The following is a 24,072-nucleotide window of genomic DNA, read 5'->3' as shown; positions in this document are numbered from 1 at the left end:
ACTTTTGCACATGTACAAAAGGAGTCTCTATAACCTTTTATTTCAACGATAAATTTAGTTCTGTGATATTTTATGTATTTCTGGTATTAATAATGTTTACTTTTGTTGGTGGCAAAGTCGACTTAAACTTTTTAACGTACCTTGATTAATATAAATTCATTAACAAACTTTATGTTCTTTGGCACATTTTAAAAGAAAAATCATTTCTACTAGTTTTTCTTGGTTTAGTTGAAAATGTATGTGAAAATTATTTTGTAAATAAACGTGACCCAGTTTTAAGATGCTTTTTATCATGAATTCAAGAAACTGCGAAATCAGAACTGGGTGGAAATGAATAACATAGAATACAGTAAATGATCTGCGAAAATATATTAGTTCTGCCACGTACAATCTAGGGCACTGGCATAGAAAATCCGACATGCTGAATAACAACTGAAATGGCATTTCTTCTTAGGTTATATTATTTGTTAGGCACTGGGTATTCAGTAGTGTTTGTTTACATAAATTATTTAACTAATTGGTACCATAACCCACTAAATAAATAATGAAGTACGGATTGTAACCTAAGCAGATGGATGTCTGTGCCGCTCCCATGTAAGGATAAGGCTGAATATAGGGTGAAACTATAAGACTATCTCACAGTTCCAAAGAGGGTATGTTATCAGATGAAATGTCTTGAACTTGAAAAAAACATGAAATAAACAATGAAAAGCAACTAATAAAATGTACTCATACAATGTTAATTTCGCACCTTTTGAAGTAAAAATGATTACTCAACTCAAGTTTTATATCTTTACATATTCTCAATTTAGTTATTTAAACTGATATAGATCTTTTCCTTAAGTTTCAATCTCGTATAAAATTTGAATTGCTGATTGAATACATTACTTGTTATCCTGTCATTAAGGATATTTTAGTTGTATTCTAGGAAATGTGGGCATAAATTAAAAAGGCATTGATGCAGGGGAAAGTATTTATTAAAAAAACTTCCTGCTACATGGTTGACAAAAACACAATACTGATCTATATATTTTTATCCATATACGAATTTCATATGACATATTTATAATACACCTCTATGCTACATTATATACAAAACAAAAATTATCACGACCCCAAGGCACATCCTGGCAGTGTAAACAGTAAGCAACAAAAAATGATATTACCCATTAAAGAAGTTTAGAGTATTTTGTTAATTTCTATACATCTACTGGAGTCAGTAAAACTTCTGTTAAAAAATACACTTTGAAGCATTTACTGTATATATTGTTTTACTTGTTATATATTTATATAGTAAAGAAATACACCTTTTTGACATCATTTTCTAGCAATGCATCTCAATGGCTTATTAATAAAATTTCAACAGTTGTAGTAACTTTCCATAAAATCAACAAATAAATGCTCTACAGAGTGACTGCCATAAACCAATTAAATCACACTATTTTTTTAAACTAAATTTCATCATGTTTTGCTTATTCATGTTCAAGGCATCAAATATTTTATCCCAGCAATTTCATTTCTTCCAAAGGCCATGCGAACCAGTAGAGGAATCATGTTTATTTTAAAAAACACTTTTTGTTAAGCATTCAGTGACCTCTTGGTCAAGAGGTTTTTACATTTGTAGGTGTAGGTTAATATTATATCTTCGTGTTGTCAGATCTGATGGTGTGTTGGAGCTTTGTCTTTCAAAAGAACTTTTCTTGAAGATTTTTTGAAATGAAGAGTGATTCTACTCTTTGAATAAAATATTTTTGAAACTATTCCGTAAACAAGTTACTGGGTAACTGTGAGCTCTTCTGACTCTTGGAATAAACTAGAGATGTATTCTAAGCAGTATCTTTGTATTGGATTTATTGATTTTCCAATCACAATAGATTTTATGAAATGGTTTCCTATAGTGTTTGAATAAAGGAAAATTATACATATTGGTTTATTCATTTTATGGCCTCTTGTCGCAAGAAACTTTTTGGGCATTATTTAAAAATTCATCTGCATTGTAAATTTAATCTTTACTTTCATAAAAATTATTTAATAACTTTTGTTTCTACCTTTTCCAGCACTAGCCTCAAATCCATTTCTTGTTTTGCAAATCATTTATGAAAGCATTTTAGAAATTTTTTGAATTATTTGACCTGCAAGAACGCCTACTAATACCCAATAAAAACACCCTTATATACTTTCTTGTTTTAGCAGTTTTTCAATTTTTTTTGTTTGGATTATGTGAAGCATACTAAATCAAATGTTAATTTCATTTTTATTTTATAACTAACTACAAACCCAAAATCAAAGTCGGTAATTTCATACTAAAGTGGTCCTTCCATTTTTTATAAAATTATGGATTCATCTAATTTTAATGAGTGTCCTGGAACAGAATTGCTTTTGCTGCGAATTTATGGGAAATATCTCATTCAAGGATTTCATATGGTTTTATGTCTTTGAATATTATCGTAAATATATTCTTTAAATATAATCATTTATAACTTTTTAACAAAGCATTAAATGAAGTTCATATGTTTTAGTTTTCTATATCTAAATCACAAAAATATGGAAATTGAAAAAAAGGACGCCGAGTTTGGCCTAGGCGTCGTCGATTTTTAGGTATCAAAGACCAGAGCTTTTTTGACTTCGTTTAAATTAGTTGTCGCACTTTTCCACTGGTTTTCCCACGCACTATTTACTTTGGATTTTATATCCGCACTCACTAATGATGTAACAGTTTCTGTTATGTCCTAAAAGGTCTTTGTTTATATTATTTTGATAAATAGATGAAGAAAAAATATAAAAACTTCATTGGATTACTTGTGAAAAAGTCATAAACAATTATTCATGAATGAGTTCGTTTACTTGAACATTTAAAGCCCTGGAACTAATTTAGGTTTTCATTTTAATCAGTTCCATAATTTTTCTCAAAAATCTGCCATTAAATCGAATATTTTTAAAAAAGTTGCCATAATCTATCTATACTCGCCGGTATTTTATCGTGTACAAGTACGTATGTATTGCTATAGCTCCTTAATTGTAAGATTTCGTTTCGATACAAAAATGTAATATGGAACATTGAATAAACGCTATTACATTATATATTAAAAGAACTCGATATCTACAACTTTCTACTTGAAATTGTGAAGTTTTTGTAATATTCAGTCAAATTTCTCTATCGGTTATCGTGCGCTGCTTTAATAACAAATTCAAAGCCCTACAATAATCTTTGGATCAGTTTCAGAATATTCGATGGCGGTTTAATCATCTAGGTAAAGGCAAAGTTACCAAAAATGGAAGAATAACAACATTACAATCTGAAAATTACAATTCTGAAAAGCAATCTTGACTTATCATTGATTTAAAATAGGCTACCCATTTTTTATGTGCTAAAAGCTTCTTGAAATCAACGTTCTCTTTGTTGGTGTTGAGAAAATGGGCGGTACTTGAGCCTGCGTTGGCAACCAACAATCGACTCTTGTCGCTTGCGATCGGTCACGCTCGTTTGAGAAATGTGAAAAGCCGGGCAACCCGAACGCCTGGCAACGTTACCTATATCACGGGTGGGTAAATACTTTCAAGTGCGACACAAAATGAAATTCTCAAAATGTCTCCCGGACCGCATACGCAAATGTTTTATGTGGAGTTTTTTTCTGTCAAGAAAATTTTTTAACAAAACTTACTATAAGTATCATTTTAAAGCATTTAGACAGAGAAGTTTGACAGTTAATAAAAGTTAATAGTATGAATAAATTGTCCCCTTTACTAATTTATTATTAATTTGCAAAATAACGAACACTAGTCTCCAAATAAATGACAGATATGCGAAGAGTGCTAAATCAGTATGCATGCTGTGGCAGGTCGCCCCCCGAAGAGTGAAAGGAGTTCACGTTCAATTCTTTGTAGTCAGCCGACCACCCGCTTTATTAAAGTATGTTGCATACATTCAAGTAGGGATATGATTACAGCTGCTCGAAATTATAATTCTATTACAATACACAAATTCTGTTGATTATAGATTCATATAAGAGATTAAAAGAACTGTTGGAAGAACCTGATGCAGTAAGCGGACCGGTTTTTATCCACCCTTGACCTATGCGATTACACTATGGGCATCCACGAACGACTCGTAGTGCCGCTGGTGCATGGAGGAAGAAGAAACTGCAGATCATATCATCTGTGAGTGTCAATCAATCACAGGAGCGTGGTCATGCACTTGGGCAAGCCTCACAGTTTGTCTAGTGACATCAAAAGGATCAAGCCAAAGTGTCTGATCGCTTGCCAAAGGTAATTCAAAGTGGGACACGGCCTATATGCTAAACGATCATCATCCTACTATGAACCCAAATATTTAATGGATGAATAATCTAAACGAACAAGCGTACTGTAGTATAAATGAACTGACTCATCAAACTCGACTGAATTTTTGCCACAAACCCAATTTCTCCTGTTGAATAATATGGGGCAGCTAGGCATTCCTCATCCGTTTGCCTAAATAGGCAGGTGACTGTTTTAATATCTTACTTCATTTATTTTTGTAAGTTGAAGAAAAGTTTTACTGTAATAAGTTTGCAAACAATTTTATCCACAATCATCAATTTCAAAATGAATCGTAATCATTTTTTTCAGTTCTTATTACTTAGTTTGTTTTCAATGGCGAAGTAAAGCATAATAGGCCAAGCGCCGGGTATTTTTTTTGCAAAGTTCTAGGCAACGGATTTTTTTTTGGAATTTGTTCAGATCCGCAGATAGCTCCGCAATTTTTGGTGCATTTGCACAATATTATTTGCAACAAACTTGACGGTGCGGGAGCCATAGCAATGCGAATAGGAAGTCCTTGTACAGTTCGCTGCCAACCCCTTTTTTCAGCGTCATGGTAAAATCCAAGCTAAGTTTGAACCTGGTAATATGCTCTGAAAGAATGGTAGCGTGCCGTATCTCGTGTTGGAGGTAGAACTGATTGATTCAATTTTGTCTGAATCGCAAATTTCCCGAAACATTTGTAGCGAAACGAGTTAATAGAGACTTCCGATTCGTCACCTACCAACAGCGCAATAAAAAAAGTTATCTGGCGTGAGCGATTATGTTTGGATCAACGTTATTTTCGGTGAACGACTCTACGGCTTTCAATAGAGTATTGTTGTTTTGTAACGTTGTAAGAACTTTGGATTTCCCTGTTTTATATGCAGCTGCTGTCGTGGCGTAGCCACTGAAAGCAAGAAGGAACAAAATGTTGTCCTTAACACTTTTAGGCGCATGATTGAATATCCAACAATTATAATCTCGTGGATATTTTGTTTTTACTCGACATTTACAGCGTTATATCTCCTTAAGTATAAATGTTACGAGAAAATTTGTCCAATAAAATTTATAAGAAATTTCATACTCTACAAATTCATTTATCACCATTTTGAATTTATTATGAACCGTTAACTATATATTTAGCCAAAACCATATTGTAAAAAAATAGATTGTGAATGAACTTTTATTTTGGCGACCTTTTACCCCCAATAACTTTTCAGTATGACTAATGTTGGAATAAAAGATGTTTGATTAGGTATTTTCACCATTAAAACTTTTCTTTTGAATAGTTTAAATTGGCTGTTCCATACATTATCCTCACCTTGTATATAAAATAGGTCAAGCGTTATATGTAGGGAACTGATATAGAAATAAACATAAAATTTTATATAAAATAATTGTTGGTATAATGGGTAATCTTGCAAACTGCTACCATAATAAAAAATTATAATAAAAAAATCTCTCTACACATTATGAACACATTATGCTACAAATAAAAAAGTAATTACAAAAATCGAATGAAAAATAGTAAAAACACTAACAAAATTGTTTTATACAAATCAGCTTATATTTTCATAAAAAAAATGGCAACATTGGCAGCTACAACCAAAAGTATTTGTAAAATTATAAAACAAAAATATAAGTTTAGTTATCAAAATTAACAAAAATATAATCACTTCTAATTCAATCATTTCCATGATTAAAATAAAAATAAGAATCGCAACTGAAGAATCATACTAAGCAAAGTCATCCTTTTCAAATTTCTAACATTCAATTTTCTTGTATAAACTTTTCAATTGAAATCAATCCACATTTCATTTTAAACAAATATCTCTAATAAAGGTCGCCAAACTAATTTCAACAGCTCCAATATTATTTTTTATTTAAGAAAAAAAAATTGAAATATACATTAATATATTGAACATAAGAGATAGGTACTGAACACACTGTTTACATTACCATTACACCAATACTCACAATTTCACTGTCTGATATGCGTTTCGATACCAAATTATCTCCTTTAGAGACTGAAGGTAAACTTGGTTATCGAAACGCGCGTCAGATATTGTAATCGTGTATGTTGGTGTAAACAGTGTGTTTAGTACGAATATCACCAACGATTCCAGAAATTCCAACATAGAAGAGAGATAGGTGTAGAGCTCTTATTGTGTCACAAGCTACATAAACAGGTTAGTTGAAAAAGTCTTACTTGTCAACATTTTTAAAAGGCACCAGATATTTCAAAGTAGCTTTCACTTTTGTCTGGTTCCACAGAAAGAGGTAGATACAAACAAGACTGTCAGTGTCGAGCACTTCATATATCCTTGAACCAAAAAGATGACCCATATTCAACCTCAACTGAGATGTATTTGTCAAAGGTGTTATTGTGGTTAATATTCTTTTAGTTCGATAGCCAAATAATTAAATTTACCAAAATCTTTTTCCCTTGGTTTTCTCAAAATTCTTTAAAAAAAGTAAACCAATCAACAATAGTTGATGAGAAATAAAGTAGATAACAATTATTACATACATTTATTTTGTAGTATATTAACAAAGCTAAATTTACAAATTTAATCAAAAGAAAAATATATAGATTATATATATATATAATATGTACAAAGTTGTTTTTTTGTAAATCAAGATATATTTTTATATAAAACTACAGAGCTAATTTGGTAAATGAAATTTAAGAAAAAAAAGTGATCAGAAAAATATCTACAGATTACAACAAGAACAATAAGGGTGAGACAGATAAGTTCTCATTGAAGATATCGGGTATTTGTTAAGGTGGCAAAAATTGAGTAAAAAATTAAACCTGCTTTTATGCAATTTTAATTTTAACCAAAACACGAAAATTAAATGTTAATTTGAAGTAACGGATGACCAATTCCACCAATTAGTATAAAATTTCATACCTAAATATTTTAGTGCCATTTTATACGACATGAATTAATAATGACATTTAGAGGTACACATTGTTAAGCTGCCCCTTAGGATTAATTAAAAAAAAAAGATTTTTTTTCAAATCTTACAGCTAGTCAAGATAAACTGTACATTTTCTGGAGCTTTAGCACAAGTAATTTATAATGAAACTATGAATAGTCTGTGTGACATATAAATTGAAATTACGGGTAAAATATATACCTCAACTTCATTAACTCTGTACAAAACGAAGAATCCTGATCTCAGTAACATCCACAACAAAAAATATTTATCCCAATCCCCAAGTTTCAATTTGGTATATATTTTTAGGTAATTTCATCATTTAAATAATATATCAGTCATGTTCAACTGATTTACCAATGATATTCCGACACACACCTCCAGAGAGCTTTCCAAAAACAATAAAAACCGTGTCCCCCGCACAAATATTTATACAATCACATACTACCGTCAACTAACAGTGTTAGTCCGTTTTTTTCCTTGTTCTTTTACACAGTCTATATCGGATTTTTTGCCCTTAGCCTGAGCCAACATGGTCACTAATTTTTTAGGAGAGTCCCCTACTATCCATCCATGCTGAACAGGTCTATCTTCGTCGTCTTCGAGTTCGTCCCTCAAGGGTTTTATTTCTATTAAATCGCTGGCTTCATCTTCAGAAGAACTTGACCAATGGTAGAGAGGGTTAACGGCTGCACGTTTTCTTCGATTTACCGTAACGCCATCGACAGTCGTTTCTTGGGTTTTTGGTTTCTTTTTTCCCGATGTAGATTTCTTCTTCTGTGGAAACAAAACATTTTATCAGAAGAACTTTATTGCAAGTTTGTTTTGACAAGAAATATGGTAAAATTTAGTAATTTGGTATACGCAAATAGTCCTGTAATCAATATAAATCTGTTTAAGACTTTTTAAAGTTCAAAACAACAGGATAACATACTAGAATAAAGACAAAATAAACAGTAATAGAATGGATTCCATTATAGAGAAAAATCTGAAGGAACGAGATGAGATCACTGGGAATTATAGAGTGAAAAACGAGAAATACAGAAATTGAAAGAAGTAAAAGAAACGGGCGTTATTATAAGAAGCTATAGCAAAAAAAACTACCAAAAACGCTTGACAATAATTAGTGGTTTTATAATCATTTTTTTGGGTAAAAAACAAGCACGAAAGAGTAAACCCTATACACTCAAGTGTTACCTGCAGCGTGGATGTATCTGTGGATATTGGTCTTGAGCTCCTTTAGGTTGTAGCGTTAGTTAAAGACGTACCTTCCTGTAAATTCCACTGAATGCACTTCTCCAAAAGAAGAAGTTTCACTAACTCAGATCAATAGTTACAATATTGATTATTTGCTAGAATCACTCCAAAAACTAAGAACCTAGTTACATCTGCTATCAAACCATGTAAAGCGCACAACAAATTGGCGTTATCAGCGTCAGCAGTGTTTATGAGTCACGTCTGTCGAATAGAGCAAATACTGCTCTAGGTGGGATTATGTGGGAGAGCTCGGATGAGCATCTACCGCAGTAGTATCAACAGAGGCAGATCAACGACCTTTCTTCTATGGTCTAAGCTATCCAAGTTTCTGATCACCTGAGTCGAATTGCTGTTTTCTGTATCGAATTAAGCATCCTCGGGGTTTGCTTCGGTGCCGAGCTTCATCAATACTACAAAGCTCGACGAAGCTAGGCCTTAAAGAGGATGAGAAGCTGTTTTTTCGCATTTAAATAGGGTTCCAAGTTTTTGTGACGATAGACTGGTAAAAACAGCAAGGGATAAATCTCCAATTGGAAAACGGAATTGAGGTCGACCACGAAAGAGGTGGAGTGACAATCCATCCAAAAGGCAATTTTTTAATGATGGTGGTTTTATGTCCAGAGAGGACTAAATTCAAATCCAAAGGGTATAGTTTATGAGTCAAAGATCTACTAATGGAGACAGAACAAGTTGCAAAAGAAAGATGATAGACTGATAAATATAGCAAGGGATAAATTTCCAATTGGAAAACGGAGTTGAGGTCGACCACGAAAGAGGTGGTGGAGATATGGAATCTAGAGCCAGGTTAAGGAAATATATCGAAGAAGGAACAGGGGTTAGACATTATGGAAGAAAGAAGAAGAAGAATGGCAAGATTCAGGACGAGGGCAGATATGAATAGTAAGAAAGGAGATATCTTAACATCCAACGGGCGAATTTATAATGATGGTGATATTTCATGTCCAGAGAGGACCAAATCCAAAACCATAGGGTATAGTTTCTGAATCAAAGATCTACTCATGGTTATAAAACGATTAACATCATGCAAAATATATCGACTGATTTAGTTCCAAAGACTTATTCTCATTCAAGAAATTTGATAGGATAAGAAAAAATAATAATATACTGGACTGGAATCAAACTAAGAAGGTCCACGGACAAGTAATATAATGGATTCCAGTATAAAGGATTTAAATCAGTCCACTGGAAATTGTAGACTGAAAGATGAAATTGAAAGGAACCGAAAAATATAACAAGCAGCAGTATCAAAAGGAGCTATAGAGAAAAATGAATTAAAATAAAAGTAAACGAAAGAAAATCACCTCTAAAATGCTATGTTAGCGATAATATTAAGAAATGGCTCTATAATGACTGTTCTGAGGGAAAAGTTTATCGCAACGTTTTGGAGCTCACACAAAAAATATCATTTGGTTTAGTTCCATAGACCTATTTACAAACAAGAAATTTGGTACCACTGCCCAAGTTATCGCCTTCAGAGACCGAAGATAAACTTGTTTTCAATAAACAAGTGTTGGCGTAGTGGTAGTAAACAGTTATAAATATCACCAAAGTTTCCATTAATGTTAATTTAGTTCAGAAATTTTGTGTTGGCGAAACTGTGTTATGAAGAAATATCAATAATTGCAATAAAACTTCTTTTTCTTAATAATTCCTACAAGGATTATTCATTCAAGAGTGAATAAAAACATTTTAATACAATTTTGTACTTACCACTTTCTTAACTTCCAATGGTTTTTTAATGTTATCTACAGGTGGTAATTCGTCTACAACGGTTTCATTCTGTTGTTCAGTAGGTGTTTCAATTACTTGTTTCTCAATAGGTTTTTCTCTTGGTTTAACTTCTATAATTTGTTTTTCCAATAGTGCTTCGAATTGAGAATCATCTGAACTCCAGTATTCAACTAAAACGTTTTGTTTTCCGGAAGTACATTTTCTTTGACTCTTTCTACTCGCTACACCTATGCACTCTTTCAACTCTTGCTCTAAATTAATGACATTGTCTTCTTCTTTTATATTCTTTTTGTTACTTCTTCGTTTCGTTGTTTTATTTAAGCTGAATTCGTCATCAGTCGATTCCGAGTTAGGTCTAGCTCGTTTCTTTCCTTTCAATTTCATTTTCTTTTTATTTTCCTGTTTTTTGTTGTCGACTTTGGGTTTTTCCGGTTGTTTTTGTTCTCTATCAACATCGAGTTGTTGATCAGATACATCATCGAATGTTAAAGTCGATTGACTCCTCACGTAATTCTCAACTAATTCTTCATTAGCGATGGCTGGTATACTCCTTATTTCTTCGTCAATATCTTCCACTTTGGATTTAGCGGCGTTTTTAAATATTCTACCCATTATCATGCATTTCTTTTTTGTTATATTTTCTTGTGCCTTGGGTTTTCTATTTAAAGAAACTGGTATAGTAGTGGTGTTAACAGTATTCACATCTTGTAAATCTCTACTTTCAGCTTCACTTTCATTTTCGGTATTTTTCAAGGTTCTGAAAGCTTTGAAATCTGGTTTGTTAAAAGCATCGGTATTATCCTGAGTTTCCTCAAAGTCGTAAACGTCTTTTTGGAATTCTTTGTTGTGAATACTGGGAGAAGGAAGCTTCTTTTTGGATACTTTAAATAACAAATTACTTCCAACCTGAGCTTTTTTGACAGGTTTCGATTTTCTGGAATTTCTAGATTTTTGAGTTGGTGACATAAGTGGTTTCTCTATTTCAACAACAACATCAATCACCTGATCAGATTTTTTCTGTTTAGGACTATAATTCAGAACTTCTTCTAGATTTAACTCCTCAGTGGGTATAGAGACTTTGAGGCCCTCAAATACTTTTCTTGCACCTTTCGTCATCATTCTTTTAGTTTCATTACACGACCCATCACTAAACTCATCGTTGCTGGTTTTAGGAGAGCTCGTGTTATCGGGTAATAACTGATCAGACCTGTAAATTACAATCATAAATTGTTATTCGAATTTATGCAGTTAGATAGAGGTGTTAAAAGTACAAATCGATTTAATCCATTGCTTCTCTTTAAAATTACAGTTCAAAGGAATATTTTACAAGAATATCTAACACTTACTAGATCATACCCATGTTAATTTTGATAGTAGCAAACATGGAAGGAAAACATCAATGGTAAAAGTATAAATATGAAAATTGTGTATATCGAATATATTAAAGAAAATTTTAAGCCAATTTTATTAACAAGAAAAATACATTTTTTTCAGTTATACTTCTTAATATGAACAAGGTTATATGAAATTAATGAGGAAGATAAGGATGAGTAAATATTAAATAATAATTAAATAATCTAAAGGGCTTTGAAGTCATTAAAAAGGGAAACAAAAAAAGGAATTAAAAACATAAAAATTACACAGAAATCTGAGAAAATAAAAATAATACTGGACAAGAAATTTCAGGAAAAGTCTCTATATTAAAGGCCTATTTGACATGGGATAGAAAGTATAATTAGATCACAGTAAAAAAATATAATTACTAAAAAAAATCAAGTAACAGCATATACTAAAGACAACTATAGTAGCAAATGATTCAAATAAACCAGAAGAGAATCAATGAAGAAATAATTTATGATATTGTAAGATGTTTAAATTCCACGAAAGAAAAATTAATGACAATTGACACAGTTTCTTATTTTTTTTATGAAATATTGTTAATTATAATTAAACATGTAATTCATACTTCGACAGTTCTTCCAACATTTACAAAATTCAAAGCCCTAACAGGTACCTATTAAAAGAACAATTATATATGTGTGTCGAAATGGTTTGGTTTGGTCGTTAAGCTACCTAAACTTGTGCTAAAAGGGCGAAATGGAAAAATAGTTCAACAAAGAAGGGAAATGGAAAGAATCAAGGACATGATGGAAAACAAATTAATAATTAAGGATATGTTATCTATTCACATGCTACCAATTTATTATTTATCATAATAAGGTTATGAAAGTTACCTAGAAAAAAAAAATTTGATTATTAGAGTCAATATAATATAGAATAGAAATCAAAAAGGGTAAAAGGTTCAGATTTTCTGATTGACAACAATCAAAGAACATTGTAATAAAAAATAGGTAACAACATTTGAATATAATATAATAAGATATAATCAGAAAACATAATGGATTCCACTATTGACCAAAGGAAAAGGGAAAGCAAAGAAGAAAAACAAGATAGAGGACAATATGGGAGTATAGACTAGAAAGCAAAATGTCAAAGTAAATGAAAATGAAAAACAAACAGAAGCTATAGAGAAAAATAAATGGCATTAAAACAACCCGAGTAGCAATCCACGTCATAAAGACGTCTAAGGGTCAAGAAATACAATAAAAATATATTAACAGAAGTGACAGTTATGAAAAATCTAATATTAATCGTCAGAAAAACCCAGAAGAGACTAAATCAGAAACACAAATGTAAGACAACTATGTGGAAGTAGGATAAGGACTATCAGAAAGACCTCCCAAAGGTAGAAGGGCAGTTGGTAATCCACAAATCAAGAGAGGTAATCTGAAAAATAATATACCTTAAGGTTTGAATAATGATGAATAAGACGACTTACCTAGTACTAGATAAAATTCCATCGAATCTAATGTCGTCACATTTTTCATTGTGATTTTTAGAGATGTTCTCAAAAGTCAATCTAACATCACTAACTTCTTCCTGATTTTCTTCTAGCGATTGATCTATGCCCCAATTAGACGAAATAGTATTGGAATTGGAGGCGTCGTCGTCGTAACTGTCGCCTAACGGCGTCGGTATCCTCGAATTGTTGGAATAATCATCAATACCTGCTAAATTTCGATCTTGTATGAAATTCTTCTTCTCTAACCATTCAGGTTCGTCTATCGGCTTCAAACCTAAAGCTCCCACGACTTTCTCTTGCATTTTTTTGTTTGAATAACTACTAGAAACTTCCGAGCTACTTTTCAGCAAACTGCAACATTCCAAAAAGAGTTCCTCGTCCCTGTTTAAAGTTTTTCTTAATTTAGGATCATCGTAGTTGCGAAGATTAGTGCTATCCTCGGAGATTTCTTCGTATTGTACCGGTTTAAGGAAACTATTGTTATCAGAAGCAGGCTTTGAGACACTGGGCGATCTGGGTTCTGAAGGAATATCTGATTTTTCAGATGATAAAGAGATATCGTCAATATAATTTCCAGCTGTTTGATTTTCGATTATGTTCTCTAATAAACTAATTTGTTTTTCTAAAATTTGAGTCTTCGACTCGAACGGTTCAGTGAGACGCGTGTCTGTGGAAATTAAAGTATCAGAGTCGAAACTTTTACGTTCGCCCAAGCTTTTGTATCTTTTGGTGTCGTTATTTTGAAGAATTAGATCGGAAAATTGGTTAGGTTCTTTTTCGATAGTTGGTAAAACTGGTTTTGTTAGAACATCATTTATAATGTCGGCCAATTTCAAAGAACTATTTGTTGAGAAGGTCTGATTCGGCGATTTAATTTCCAGTTCGTTATTTTTCAACTCGTTGGCCTTTTCGATTTCTTCTGACGATTGTATTAGCGACGGCGGTTCGATAACAGATTCTCTACTATTCTCATCTTCATGTCTACTGATAATTTTTGATTTTTCAGCTTCTCTTGCTTCCAACTCTGATAATTTCTGTATGTGCGTTAATGTTCTTCTATGTTTAATCAAATTCTCTAATTTCACAAAAGATTTATGGCATATTTCGCAATAATTAGATTCAAAGCTATCACTCTTCGATTTACTTTCCGAATTAGAATCGTGATTTGTGAATATCGGTTCAATCTCGACAGGGATCTTTCTAAATTTCTTTACCCCATTAATTTCGTCTTCAATTAATGAATCATTTTTAGTAAAATCATAAATATTTCCAATGTCGTTTTTACATCTCGATATAAACTTTTCCTCGGTTAAGAATGCGGATTTTTCCAACATATTTTCAAACATATTGTCAAAATTTTCGTCATTTACATCTCTTGAAGAATCCTCGATATTAGACAGGAAAGAATTTTGTTGTTTTGGCACGTAAATATTATCGTTAGTGGAAGCTTTAAGAAGATCAAACAGTTCGTCACTATTGAGTTTCCTGTCAGATTCTCTTCCTTTTTTTTGTTTTGTGTCACCGATAGATTTATCATCTTTCTTTCTCCCTTTTCGTTTACTCTCTATAGCATCGATTAGTGGATCTATAAGGTCGTTTTCATTGTAAGAAGCAACTTTACGAGATCCTCTCCTACTTCTCCTCAGTTCTTGATTCTCTTCAGTCGTTTCTAACCCTTCCTCAACTAGTTGGTTCACTAACATTTCGTCAACTTTATTTTGTATTACTTTGGATTCTTTTTCTAATTCTTCCGGAGTCATTTCCGCGCGCAGTTCTCTTTCTATACTATTATCTAATTCTTCAAACCCATTCAGTTCGGCTACTAGATCTTCCAATAAAGGTGTTTCAGTATTGAGAACTTTCCTCTGGAAATCAAAATCGTTGTTTGGTTTTTCATTTTTCTTTTTGTTCCTTGTCTTTTTATTTATGTTGTCCAAATTTTTCGTATCTTTTATTGACTTTTTATTGATATCCATGTCGGTGAGCTCTGCTAAAGCTTCATCGTGGATATGTTCTAACGCCTTTACTTTTGCTGTTCTCATACTCTTTCTACCTCCAGATACTTCGACATCTGTTACACCATCTTTAATCTCTTTTTCGACTTCCAAAGGAACCACATCACTGACTGATAATATTGGAAGTGTAAAATTATCCACAACTGCATCTTCTTTCACTTCACCGTTAAGATATTGGTCTTTTTCTGAATTTTCACAGACACTTTCTTTAATTTTCGGTTTTTGTTTTCTTTTTATACTGTCTTTTATTGGAACATGTTCTTGATCTTTTAATTTTTCCACTGAGTCGTTCTTCCTAGGTAACCTACGAGGTAAATCAATTGGTTTTTCCAATTCGAAATCTTCGGTTTCTGAAAATGCGTATATGTTATCTATTTCTTCTCTAGTTACATCATCAAGTTTCATGTAACAAGGTATTGGATTTTTCAATAATTTTGTAACGTCGTCTTCTAACTTTGAATTATCAACGTCAGTATCATCGTTGTTTGATTCCATGTCTTTAAAAATATCATTTGCATCTTCAGTAATATCTGTATCATATTTATCAAAGGAGGAAATTTTAGAACGTGATTTTCTCCTACCCCCTTTTTTCTTTCCCTTTTTAGATACTTTTATTGTGGTTGTTTCAGATTCGTTTATAACAAATTGATTGGGAATTTCATCTTCGACATATTTTTCAACTTCCTTCTCTTCATCAACAGTTGTTTTATTTAACTCTCCAAGTACAGGTGGTTCAGGTCTCGGCTCTTTCTCCTCAAACGGATTTGATAAAACTTGTTTCAAATTGTCGCTTGAAGGTATCTCTAAATCATCAACTTCTTTATCTAAATTATTTTCTTCGTTATTTGTAATAATATTGTCTTCTTGGTTACTTTTTTCTACAGAAATGTGATTTTTAATTTTTTTCTTCTTTATTTTTTTTAATCTACGTATTACAACAGGTTCGACAAAGTTTAGTGTTGTTTCGTTACTGATTTTGACAGATTCATCAAATTCTAAATTAGTCTCAAACTTTTCCGTTTCTTCTTCGTTTGTGTTCAATTGAGTACTGTTAATAATATCTGGGAATATTCTATCTTCTTCGTAAATTTGTTCGGCCTTATTTAATTTCGTACTTATCTTTAGTAAAGGTAATTTAAATTCTGATATAGTTGTATCTTCTAAATCATCTTGCTGGTTCAATACATTTTCCTCGGAATTTCTTTTGGATTTTTTCTTTCTACCGATAGTTTTTGGACTTTGAAATAATATTGGGATAGAATTTGAGAATCTTTCCTCTACTTGTAAGGACATCACGTCTTTGGTATCATAATTATTATGTAAAGTAAGATCTAGTTTGGGTGTTTCAATTATACTGGTTTCTATAGGAATTTCGTCAAGTTCCATGTCCATTTCTTGTACAGAATCATTCAAACAATCTTTGTCTGATATTTCTACTGGAGGTTTTGAAACTTGATGCGTTTCCATAGGATATGTATCTTCTTTGGAAAAGGTATCTGGTGGTGAAAAAGTTATAATTCTTTTTTTCTTAATCACTAATGAGAAATCTTCAAATAAATCGTTGTGACCTTTTTCTCCCACTTTTTTAATATTCTTAGATTTTCTTCTTGCCTTTTGCTTATTGATTATTATTTTTATTGGTGGTTCTTTTTCTTCCGAAGTGTCTGCGAGTGGTGGTATGGTTGTTAAAAACGCGGCATCATCGGTACTTGCAATAACATTTTCTGCAATCAATGAGACATTGTCGTTTTTAGACTCTATTTTGTCTTCTATATTTGCTTCGATTGTTAGTTTATTTTTGATAATCTTCTTCCTTCCCTTTTTAGCTTTCAGCTTGGTTCTATTTTTATTAACACCGTTATTTGTTGTTAATAAAGAATTTTTGGATAAATTTTCTTTTAGAATATAATTTTCACTTTCATCAACACTTATCGAATGTTGTTCTTCAACTATGTGATTATCTTTTACTTCATCTATTTGATTTTCTTCTAATCCATGTGAAATATTTTTATTGTTGCTTGTATCGGTTATTTTAGTTTCCGAAGTTTGAGAATCTTTACACTCATTATTGTTATTATTATTAATACCATCGTCTTCTATCAATTCTTTGGTTTCTTCCTGTTCTGCATAATTTATAACAGACTTCTTCCTAAGAGATCTACTAGAACTACCATTATCAATACCTTCTAAGGTATTATTATTATTGATGAATAATTTCTTGATTTTTTTAGGTTTTTCCATTTCTTGCTCAATGGAATGGGTATTAAAATCTGACGAATTAACTCTAATCTCGTTTACTTCTGATATTTTATGATCATCATATTGTTTAGTATCTGAATTAGGAATGTCACTAGATTCAATATGGGAATCAGGTGTATTAATAGATGACAGGAGACTTTGTCTAATTGCATTCCGAATCTTTTCTTCCAGTACTTTAACATCTGATGTATCTGTTTCTGAACATTGAAGAGAGTAGTTTAATTGTGAGCTGTTGTTAGAGTTGACATCCCTTTGATTTAAATGTAACTGGTTGGAGTCCGAATCAATATTTTCACTAATGTTTACAACATCTATTTTTGATAAATTATCATTTTTAGATTTTTTGTTAGTTAGAAGTTGAAGGAAATCTACATCTGAATTAGAATTCATTTCTTCACTTTCTAATTTATCTAAATATTCCTCTGAAGCAGAAAGCTTAGAATTATTACATTTTCTGTCTGGTAAATGTTTGTTTAAATCTACATTTCCAAAATCTGGGCATTTAAAAGATTCTTCATTTGTAACAAGTTTTGAATTGTTAGATTTTCTACCAGTTATAGGTTTGACAAAATCTACATCTGGGGAATTAAAAAGTGGTGCAGACTTTGTTTCCACATCTCGTTTATTTAAGGATGTGAAAAGTGTTGATTTTATAATTTTTATTTCAGTCGATGATTTAGTTTCTGCCAAGTCTAGTTTATCTATAGATTCTTCAGATGTAAAATACTTTTTGCATCTTCTACCGAGTCTCTTAATTCTATTATTTGGACTAACAGATTCTGGTTCGCTAACTTCAGTCATGGATGGGCTGTCAAAACTCTTTCTCAAAGATGATGATCTACTTTTAGACCTGTTTAATTTAAGATCGGGTGAATTAAATTCAGATTGTGACAATATATTGCATACTTCAGCATCTAAAGTATCGTTTAATTTTGATATAGATTCATTTGAAGACATTAATATATTAGTAGATGATCTAGTTCTTCTTAAATTGCACAAAACATTTTTTGATGAATCATTCTGAATGAACTCAGATTCGATTATCATTTTAGAACGACCAGATGCCTTGACCATCTGGTCTATTAAATCAGATTGTTTAGTTTCCATATTTGTTGAAATATTTTTTAGTGATTTGGATAATTTTCTTCTAGGTGTCAGTCTTTGATTATCGAAGCCACTATCAGCATTCAATTTTTCCATTGAATTAGATAGAATTTTCGATTTTCTGGGCGATCTTAATCGTCTTTCTCCTTCTACGCTAAGTATGCTTATAGTAGAATCATCTTTGTAATGTGTAACTTCATTTACATCATCTCCTGATAGGGACTTTGTCTTACCTAATTCTGGAAATTGTAAAAGTTGCAGATTATTATTCGCTGTAGTATCTGTAGTTTCTTTCACTTTTGTTGATTTCTTTAACGATTTAAAGTTAGTTTGTCTAGGTCTATCTAAATCATCTCTTTCAACGAGTATATTTTCAATCTTCTCGGATACGAAAGAATCTGCAGTTTCAATTGATTTTTTGGAAGACTTTGACTTTTTAACTAAATCATTTTCTTTTATACTGGTTGTTTCAATGCAGTTTACTTTCAAATTATTTGAATATTCATTTTTATTGACTGTTTCAATACTTGCATTTAAAGATATTAATAATTTCTTTGGAGACTTTGGCACTCTTGTTGTTTTAATGCTCTTATTCTCTTCCAAAAGTGGACCATCGTTGTTTTGTTCTACGTCAGATATTGGTGATATTTTCACTTTTAATACCGGTTTAAGTGATTGATCAGGAAGTTTATCTTCAACAATATTATTTTCTAAACTAACTCCTTCTTTCTCAGTTAATTTTTCTTTTGAATTGTATGAAGTTCTTTCAACATATGCTGATCTTTTTATTGCTTCCTTTATGAATTGTTCTGACAACCTGTTGGAAGTTATTTGTTCAGGAATGAAATTTTCCAAAGTTACCGATAGATTTTTAAGCTGTTGAGAAAACACTACATCTTCAAATGGTTTAGAAACATTGTTTTCAGTATATAATTTCTTTTGTAAATCCAATGTTTTAATTGGTTCATTCAAGTGACTGTCTTCTGATTGCTCTGGTGTGGGAAAATCTTCTACACCATCATTTACCATTGCTGTAATAGTTTCAGAAACAAGTTCCTTATTATTAATGTCAGTTTCTAAATATCCCGAAACTAAAACCTCATGTGTATCATTAGGTACAACTAAAGAAGGATCTTGTACATTCAGAGTGTCTTGTTTTAAAGCTTTAGGCTTTCTCCCCCGTTTACGTTTGGTTAATTTGATTTTCAAATCTTCATTTTGTGGCACGATTTGTAATTCTTTGGTGATTTCTAAAGCATCGACCAATTTTTCTGCATTCAAATTATTTACAGACATCTTTAGAGACTTCGGTTTCCTACCTCGTTTTTTACCTTTGGGTTTAACAATAGTTTCTTGTTGAATAAGGTTTTTTGTTTTTAAACTATCAATCTTAGTATTATACATCAATTCTGGTAGGTTGTCGAGAGATGAGTTTGTTTCTTTTCCATAATTCAAATTTTCGTTATTCTTAAGACATATATCTGATTCTGTTATTGGAGGTTTTGTTTTTCCTTCTAAATTACTCACTTTGGTTTCTAATTTATCTTTTGAAGAATCCGGATGCGATAAATTGTTGGTTTCACCTATTTTATCTAAATTTAGTTCATCTACTGTGTTAATTGCCTTCTTTCTACTTCTCTTGGATGGCGTTTTTATTTCTTTCTTTGTAGCTTCGGTATCATCCGATTTGTTACAACCAAATTCAATTAAACTTTTAATATTATTTCTGCTATTTGTTCCTTCCAAATTGATTTCGATTGATAAATCCTTACAAAGGGTATTATGTTTTGTATTTGTATCAGTTGTGGTAATTGTATTATCTTCATTAATCTCTTTATGTAGCTCCTGGACAACGCCGTCAAGCTCCTGTAATTTATTAGTCAATTTTTTAGGAGATTTTGATCTTGTAAGCCTAACAGGAGTTGAATCATATTCTTCTAATAAATCTTTAGTTTCATCAGTTTTAGACATCTGTTCTACTTTAATATCTTCAGAGTTGACATCTTTTAAAATTTTAGACTTTTTTGGTGAAATTGGCCGTTTGGTTGGGCTTTTTAGACGCGACTCTAAAACGATTGGGTCTTGCAAATGTTCATTAATTGTTTCACTAGATGAATCTTCAATATCTTTTGTGTGATTTACATTTTCTTTTTTTGTTCCCTTTCTTGGTTTCCTATCGGTTATTTCGTCGGAATCATTACTGGAGCTGTCTAGTTGTGCTTTAGAGAATATATTTTCATCATCTTTTAGTTTTGTTTCTAATACAAGTGAATCTACTTTTGTTTCTTTAGATAATTCAGGCAGAGTATCTTCTACAACTGGTGTTGTTTTGAGAATATTTTCATTGTTAATAAACTTTTCAGATGACAATGAATTTTCTTCGCTATCTTTTTTCATTAAAATATCAGATAATTCCTCATCGGGTAATATTGTTTGGTTTTTCTGTTTTTGCTGTCTTATTTTTTTTGGTTTTCTACCTCTTTTTTTTGGTATGATTTCAGTTATAGTTTCAGTAATCTCAGATTCTTTTTGATTAAATTGTGGTGTTTCTTTTTGTATATTATCTGATATTGAGGGTTCTAGAATCGAAGTAGAAACTTCATTATTAATTTTTTTGTTTTGATTTTTATCTTTTTTCTTGAAACGTCTTATTTGTTTTTTGTTAATACCATTAAGTGACATGTCAAATTTATCATCACCAATGGTATCTTTATTATCTGCTGCACATTTACCTATAATTGTTATTTCTATTTGTGCCTCAATGTCACCATCTTCTACTTCTTGATTGGATTTTATTTTGTTTGCATCATTGATAGTTTCTTTGTCTAAAATTTCTACACCAGCTGCTACCTCATGTGTTAAATGAACTAAGTTCTTAGATTTATTATTTGCAGGCGGTATTTTTCTAGTTTTCTGTTCCTTTTCCATGGTTTTCAACATGGTACTATTTTCGCCTATTGTATTTTCATCTAAACTATCTGCTGAAACAACATTTACAATATCAGATGATTCTTTTTTAAATATCTCTACATTTTTAAGGTCTTCACTTTTTATATCGTTATTTTTGGTCTTAGTTGTTACTGGAGGAATTTTGTCTCCAATTATATCGACGTTTCCAATGGAAGAAACTAAAGTTTTCTTTTCAACGTTATTTAAATTCAATGTTTCATTGCTAACTGAAAATTTCTGAACTTCATTTAGATTTGTTTCAGGAATTTTTATAGTCTTGTTTTGTTTCCTGAAATTCCTAAGATTTTGTTTGTTAACAGAGTTTCTAGTTTCGTCGATTGTTTCTTCGTTTTTGAGAGTTTCACTTAGACTTGCTGTAGAAAGAATGTTATCACTAACAGTCTTATTTTCCAAAAAACAAGGTTCGTCTTCGATAGGAATATTATTCATATCTTTTGATTCAATTGGCACTTTTAGTGTATTTACAGTTTCTTTAGTTTTAGATATTTCATCTATGCGAGTCTCTGGTAACAACTTTTCATGATCTAATTTCCGTTTAGATCTACTCTTTATTACTTGTCCAGCCTTTTTAGTTACTTTTTCTTTAGGAACAGTTATTTTGTTTGTCAATTCTGTTTCTATAATGGTTTTCAAATCAGATACTTTTACACCTTCAGCATCTTCTCCAGCCTGAGTTTTCATTTGTTCAATAACTGATGTTATATTTGGATTACATTTCCCTTTTTGCTTCAAAGATGAAAGCAGATTTTTTACATCTACAATTTGATTTGATACAATTTTTGATTTATCAATATTAACAACATAATCTATAATATCGTCTACTGTAGTTCTAGTTTGCATATTTTGCTGTTTAAGATGACCGTCTATAACATTCTGAATTGTGCGATCTATTGAATTGAACAGGCATGGAGTAGGTAATTTGACTTTTTGTGGTTCCTGGAGTTTATTATTTACCACATTCTCAATAATTCTCTCTACAGATGTTAATCTATTGAATTGCCAAGGTGATTCGGTTGACTTAGCAGGTAAGGATTTTTGAACATCGGTCGTAACTTTGTCTCTTGGTTTTATACTGAGATCTAAAGCGACTTCTTCGCACGTTTCATTTTGCGTTTTAAATGTGGGAATTTTAAGAATACATTCTGTTTTTGGTGGCGAAGGGTCAGTAACTGTTTTTGGACTTTTAATAGCAGGCGATAATGTTTGTTTCGGCTGTGAAACATTTTCACATGATTTTTGTTGCAGTTTGCTTGTCAACATAGCTATACAATCGTTTAAGCCCCTAGCAGGTTTTCTGATTTTTCCTTTTAAATTAGGTGAGATCATTGGGAGAGTTTTAGGTTTTACCGAAGTTTCTATCGATATAGGTTGTAACTTGTTTGGATCTTCCGATGCAGGTAAATTCACAAGTTCAGTCACGGTAGTATCTGTATTGATTACACTAAGAGGATGAGAATCAAAATTGGGTTCTCCTTTAGCTTGTAAATTTTTCTCGTTATTGGAATCGAGCTTGAAAATATTTTCAGGAACTGGAGAGTCTTCATTAGTTTCATTAAATGTTATCACAGTATGGGCAGTTTCTGATATGTCAGCTATATTTTCTTTTGCTTCCATGGTAGAAGGAATCACTATCTTCACTGGATCTTTTTCTTGTTTTGGTTCGTCTAAAAAAGGACTTTTCGAAAGTGGGGATTTATTATTATCAGTTTGTACTTTTTCTGATGCATTATCAATTTTCAGTCTCTTCACTCTATTAATAACGTTTCTGAAGCTTTGTTTGAGATTTCTTTTTCTTTTATTTAAATCTAATTCTTTATTTGCAGGTTTTTTAGAGAGTTCTTGTTCGTACTTTTGAGCAACTTCTTGACTAGCTTTTTTAGAGGTCTTTTTCTTGTTTATACTAACAATATTATTCAACTTGTTATTTTTCTTCGTTTTAGGTTGGTCAACATCATCGTTATTATCATCTTCCGGTTCACTTGTTCTTGTTTTACTTCTAGTTTTGATATCAACATTTGGTGTAGCTTCTTGTTTGGATTCTTTTTTATTTTTTCTTTTCTTTACAGGAAAGAACGATTTTATATTAATGTTCCCCGTTAAAAGTTTCTTAACTGCCAGTTTTCTGGCAAGTTTCGTGCTTCTAGGGGGTGTCTTCTTGACAGCTGTATCATCATTGTTAATTTCCGTCTTTTCCAATTTTTTTCTAGTTTGAGGACTAGAAGAAGGCTTCTCCGAATCCTTTTTGTAATGTTCATTTTTATCATTATTTTCCGCTAATACTGACTGTCTAGTCCTCCTCCTTTCATTTAAAACTTTCAACTTTCTTTTTACGGAAAGTGTGGTTGTCGTATCTAAAATCTTACTCGATAATACCCTATTTAAGCTACGCATAGATCTAATATTGGAAGTTTGGTTAGATTTTTGGGTATTGATAGTTTTTTCAGTTGTTTCTTTAATATTGCTACTTTTGCTGTATATCACTTTACCACATTTGACTTTCTTCTGTTTCGTTTTTTCCAGTTCTTTATTTTTTTGCTTTCGACGTACTCCATCATAGAGAGATATCAGCTTTCTTGTGGAACGTTTTGCTGGTAAATTCGCCAACATCCGTTGAATAGTTTCCGCTAA

The 24,072-nt window shown here is 31.6% G+C and overlaps 1 protein-coding gene across 1 annotated transcript in view; it reads right to left on the bottom strand.

Moving 5' to 3' along the window:
* Nucleotides 1-959: 959 nt before the first annotated feature.
* The window catches only part of LOC130900726 (uncharacterized), a 55,107-nt gene continuing 31,994 nt past the window's right edge, over nucleotides 960-24,072 (bottom strand). The window contains exons 9-11 of the mRNA XM_057811535.1: nucleotides 13,073-24,068; nucleotides 10,213-11,440; nucleotides 960-8,001 (exon numbers count right to left, since the gene is read on the bottom strand). Of these exons, the coding sequence (XP_057667518.1) occupies nucleotides 7,675-8,001; nucleotides 10,213-11,440; nucleotides 13,073-24,068 (12,551 nt within the window). The 3' untranslated portion in view covers nucleotides 960-7,674. The remainder of the gene's footprint in view (nucleotides 8,002-10,212; nucleotides 11,441-13,072; nucleotides 24,069-24,072) is intronic.

This window comes from Diorhabda carinulata, chromosome X (genome assembly GCF_026250575.1).
Source record: "Diorhabda carinulata isolate Delta chromosome X, icDioCari1.1, whole genome shotgun sequence".
Lineage (NCBI taxonomy): Eukaryota > Metazoa > Arthropoda > Insecta > Coleoptera > Chrysomelidae > Diorhabda > Diorhabda carinulata.
This window is presented reverse-complemented; position numbering and strand designations above follow the sequence as displayed.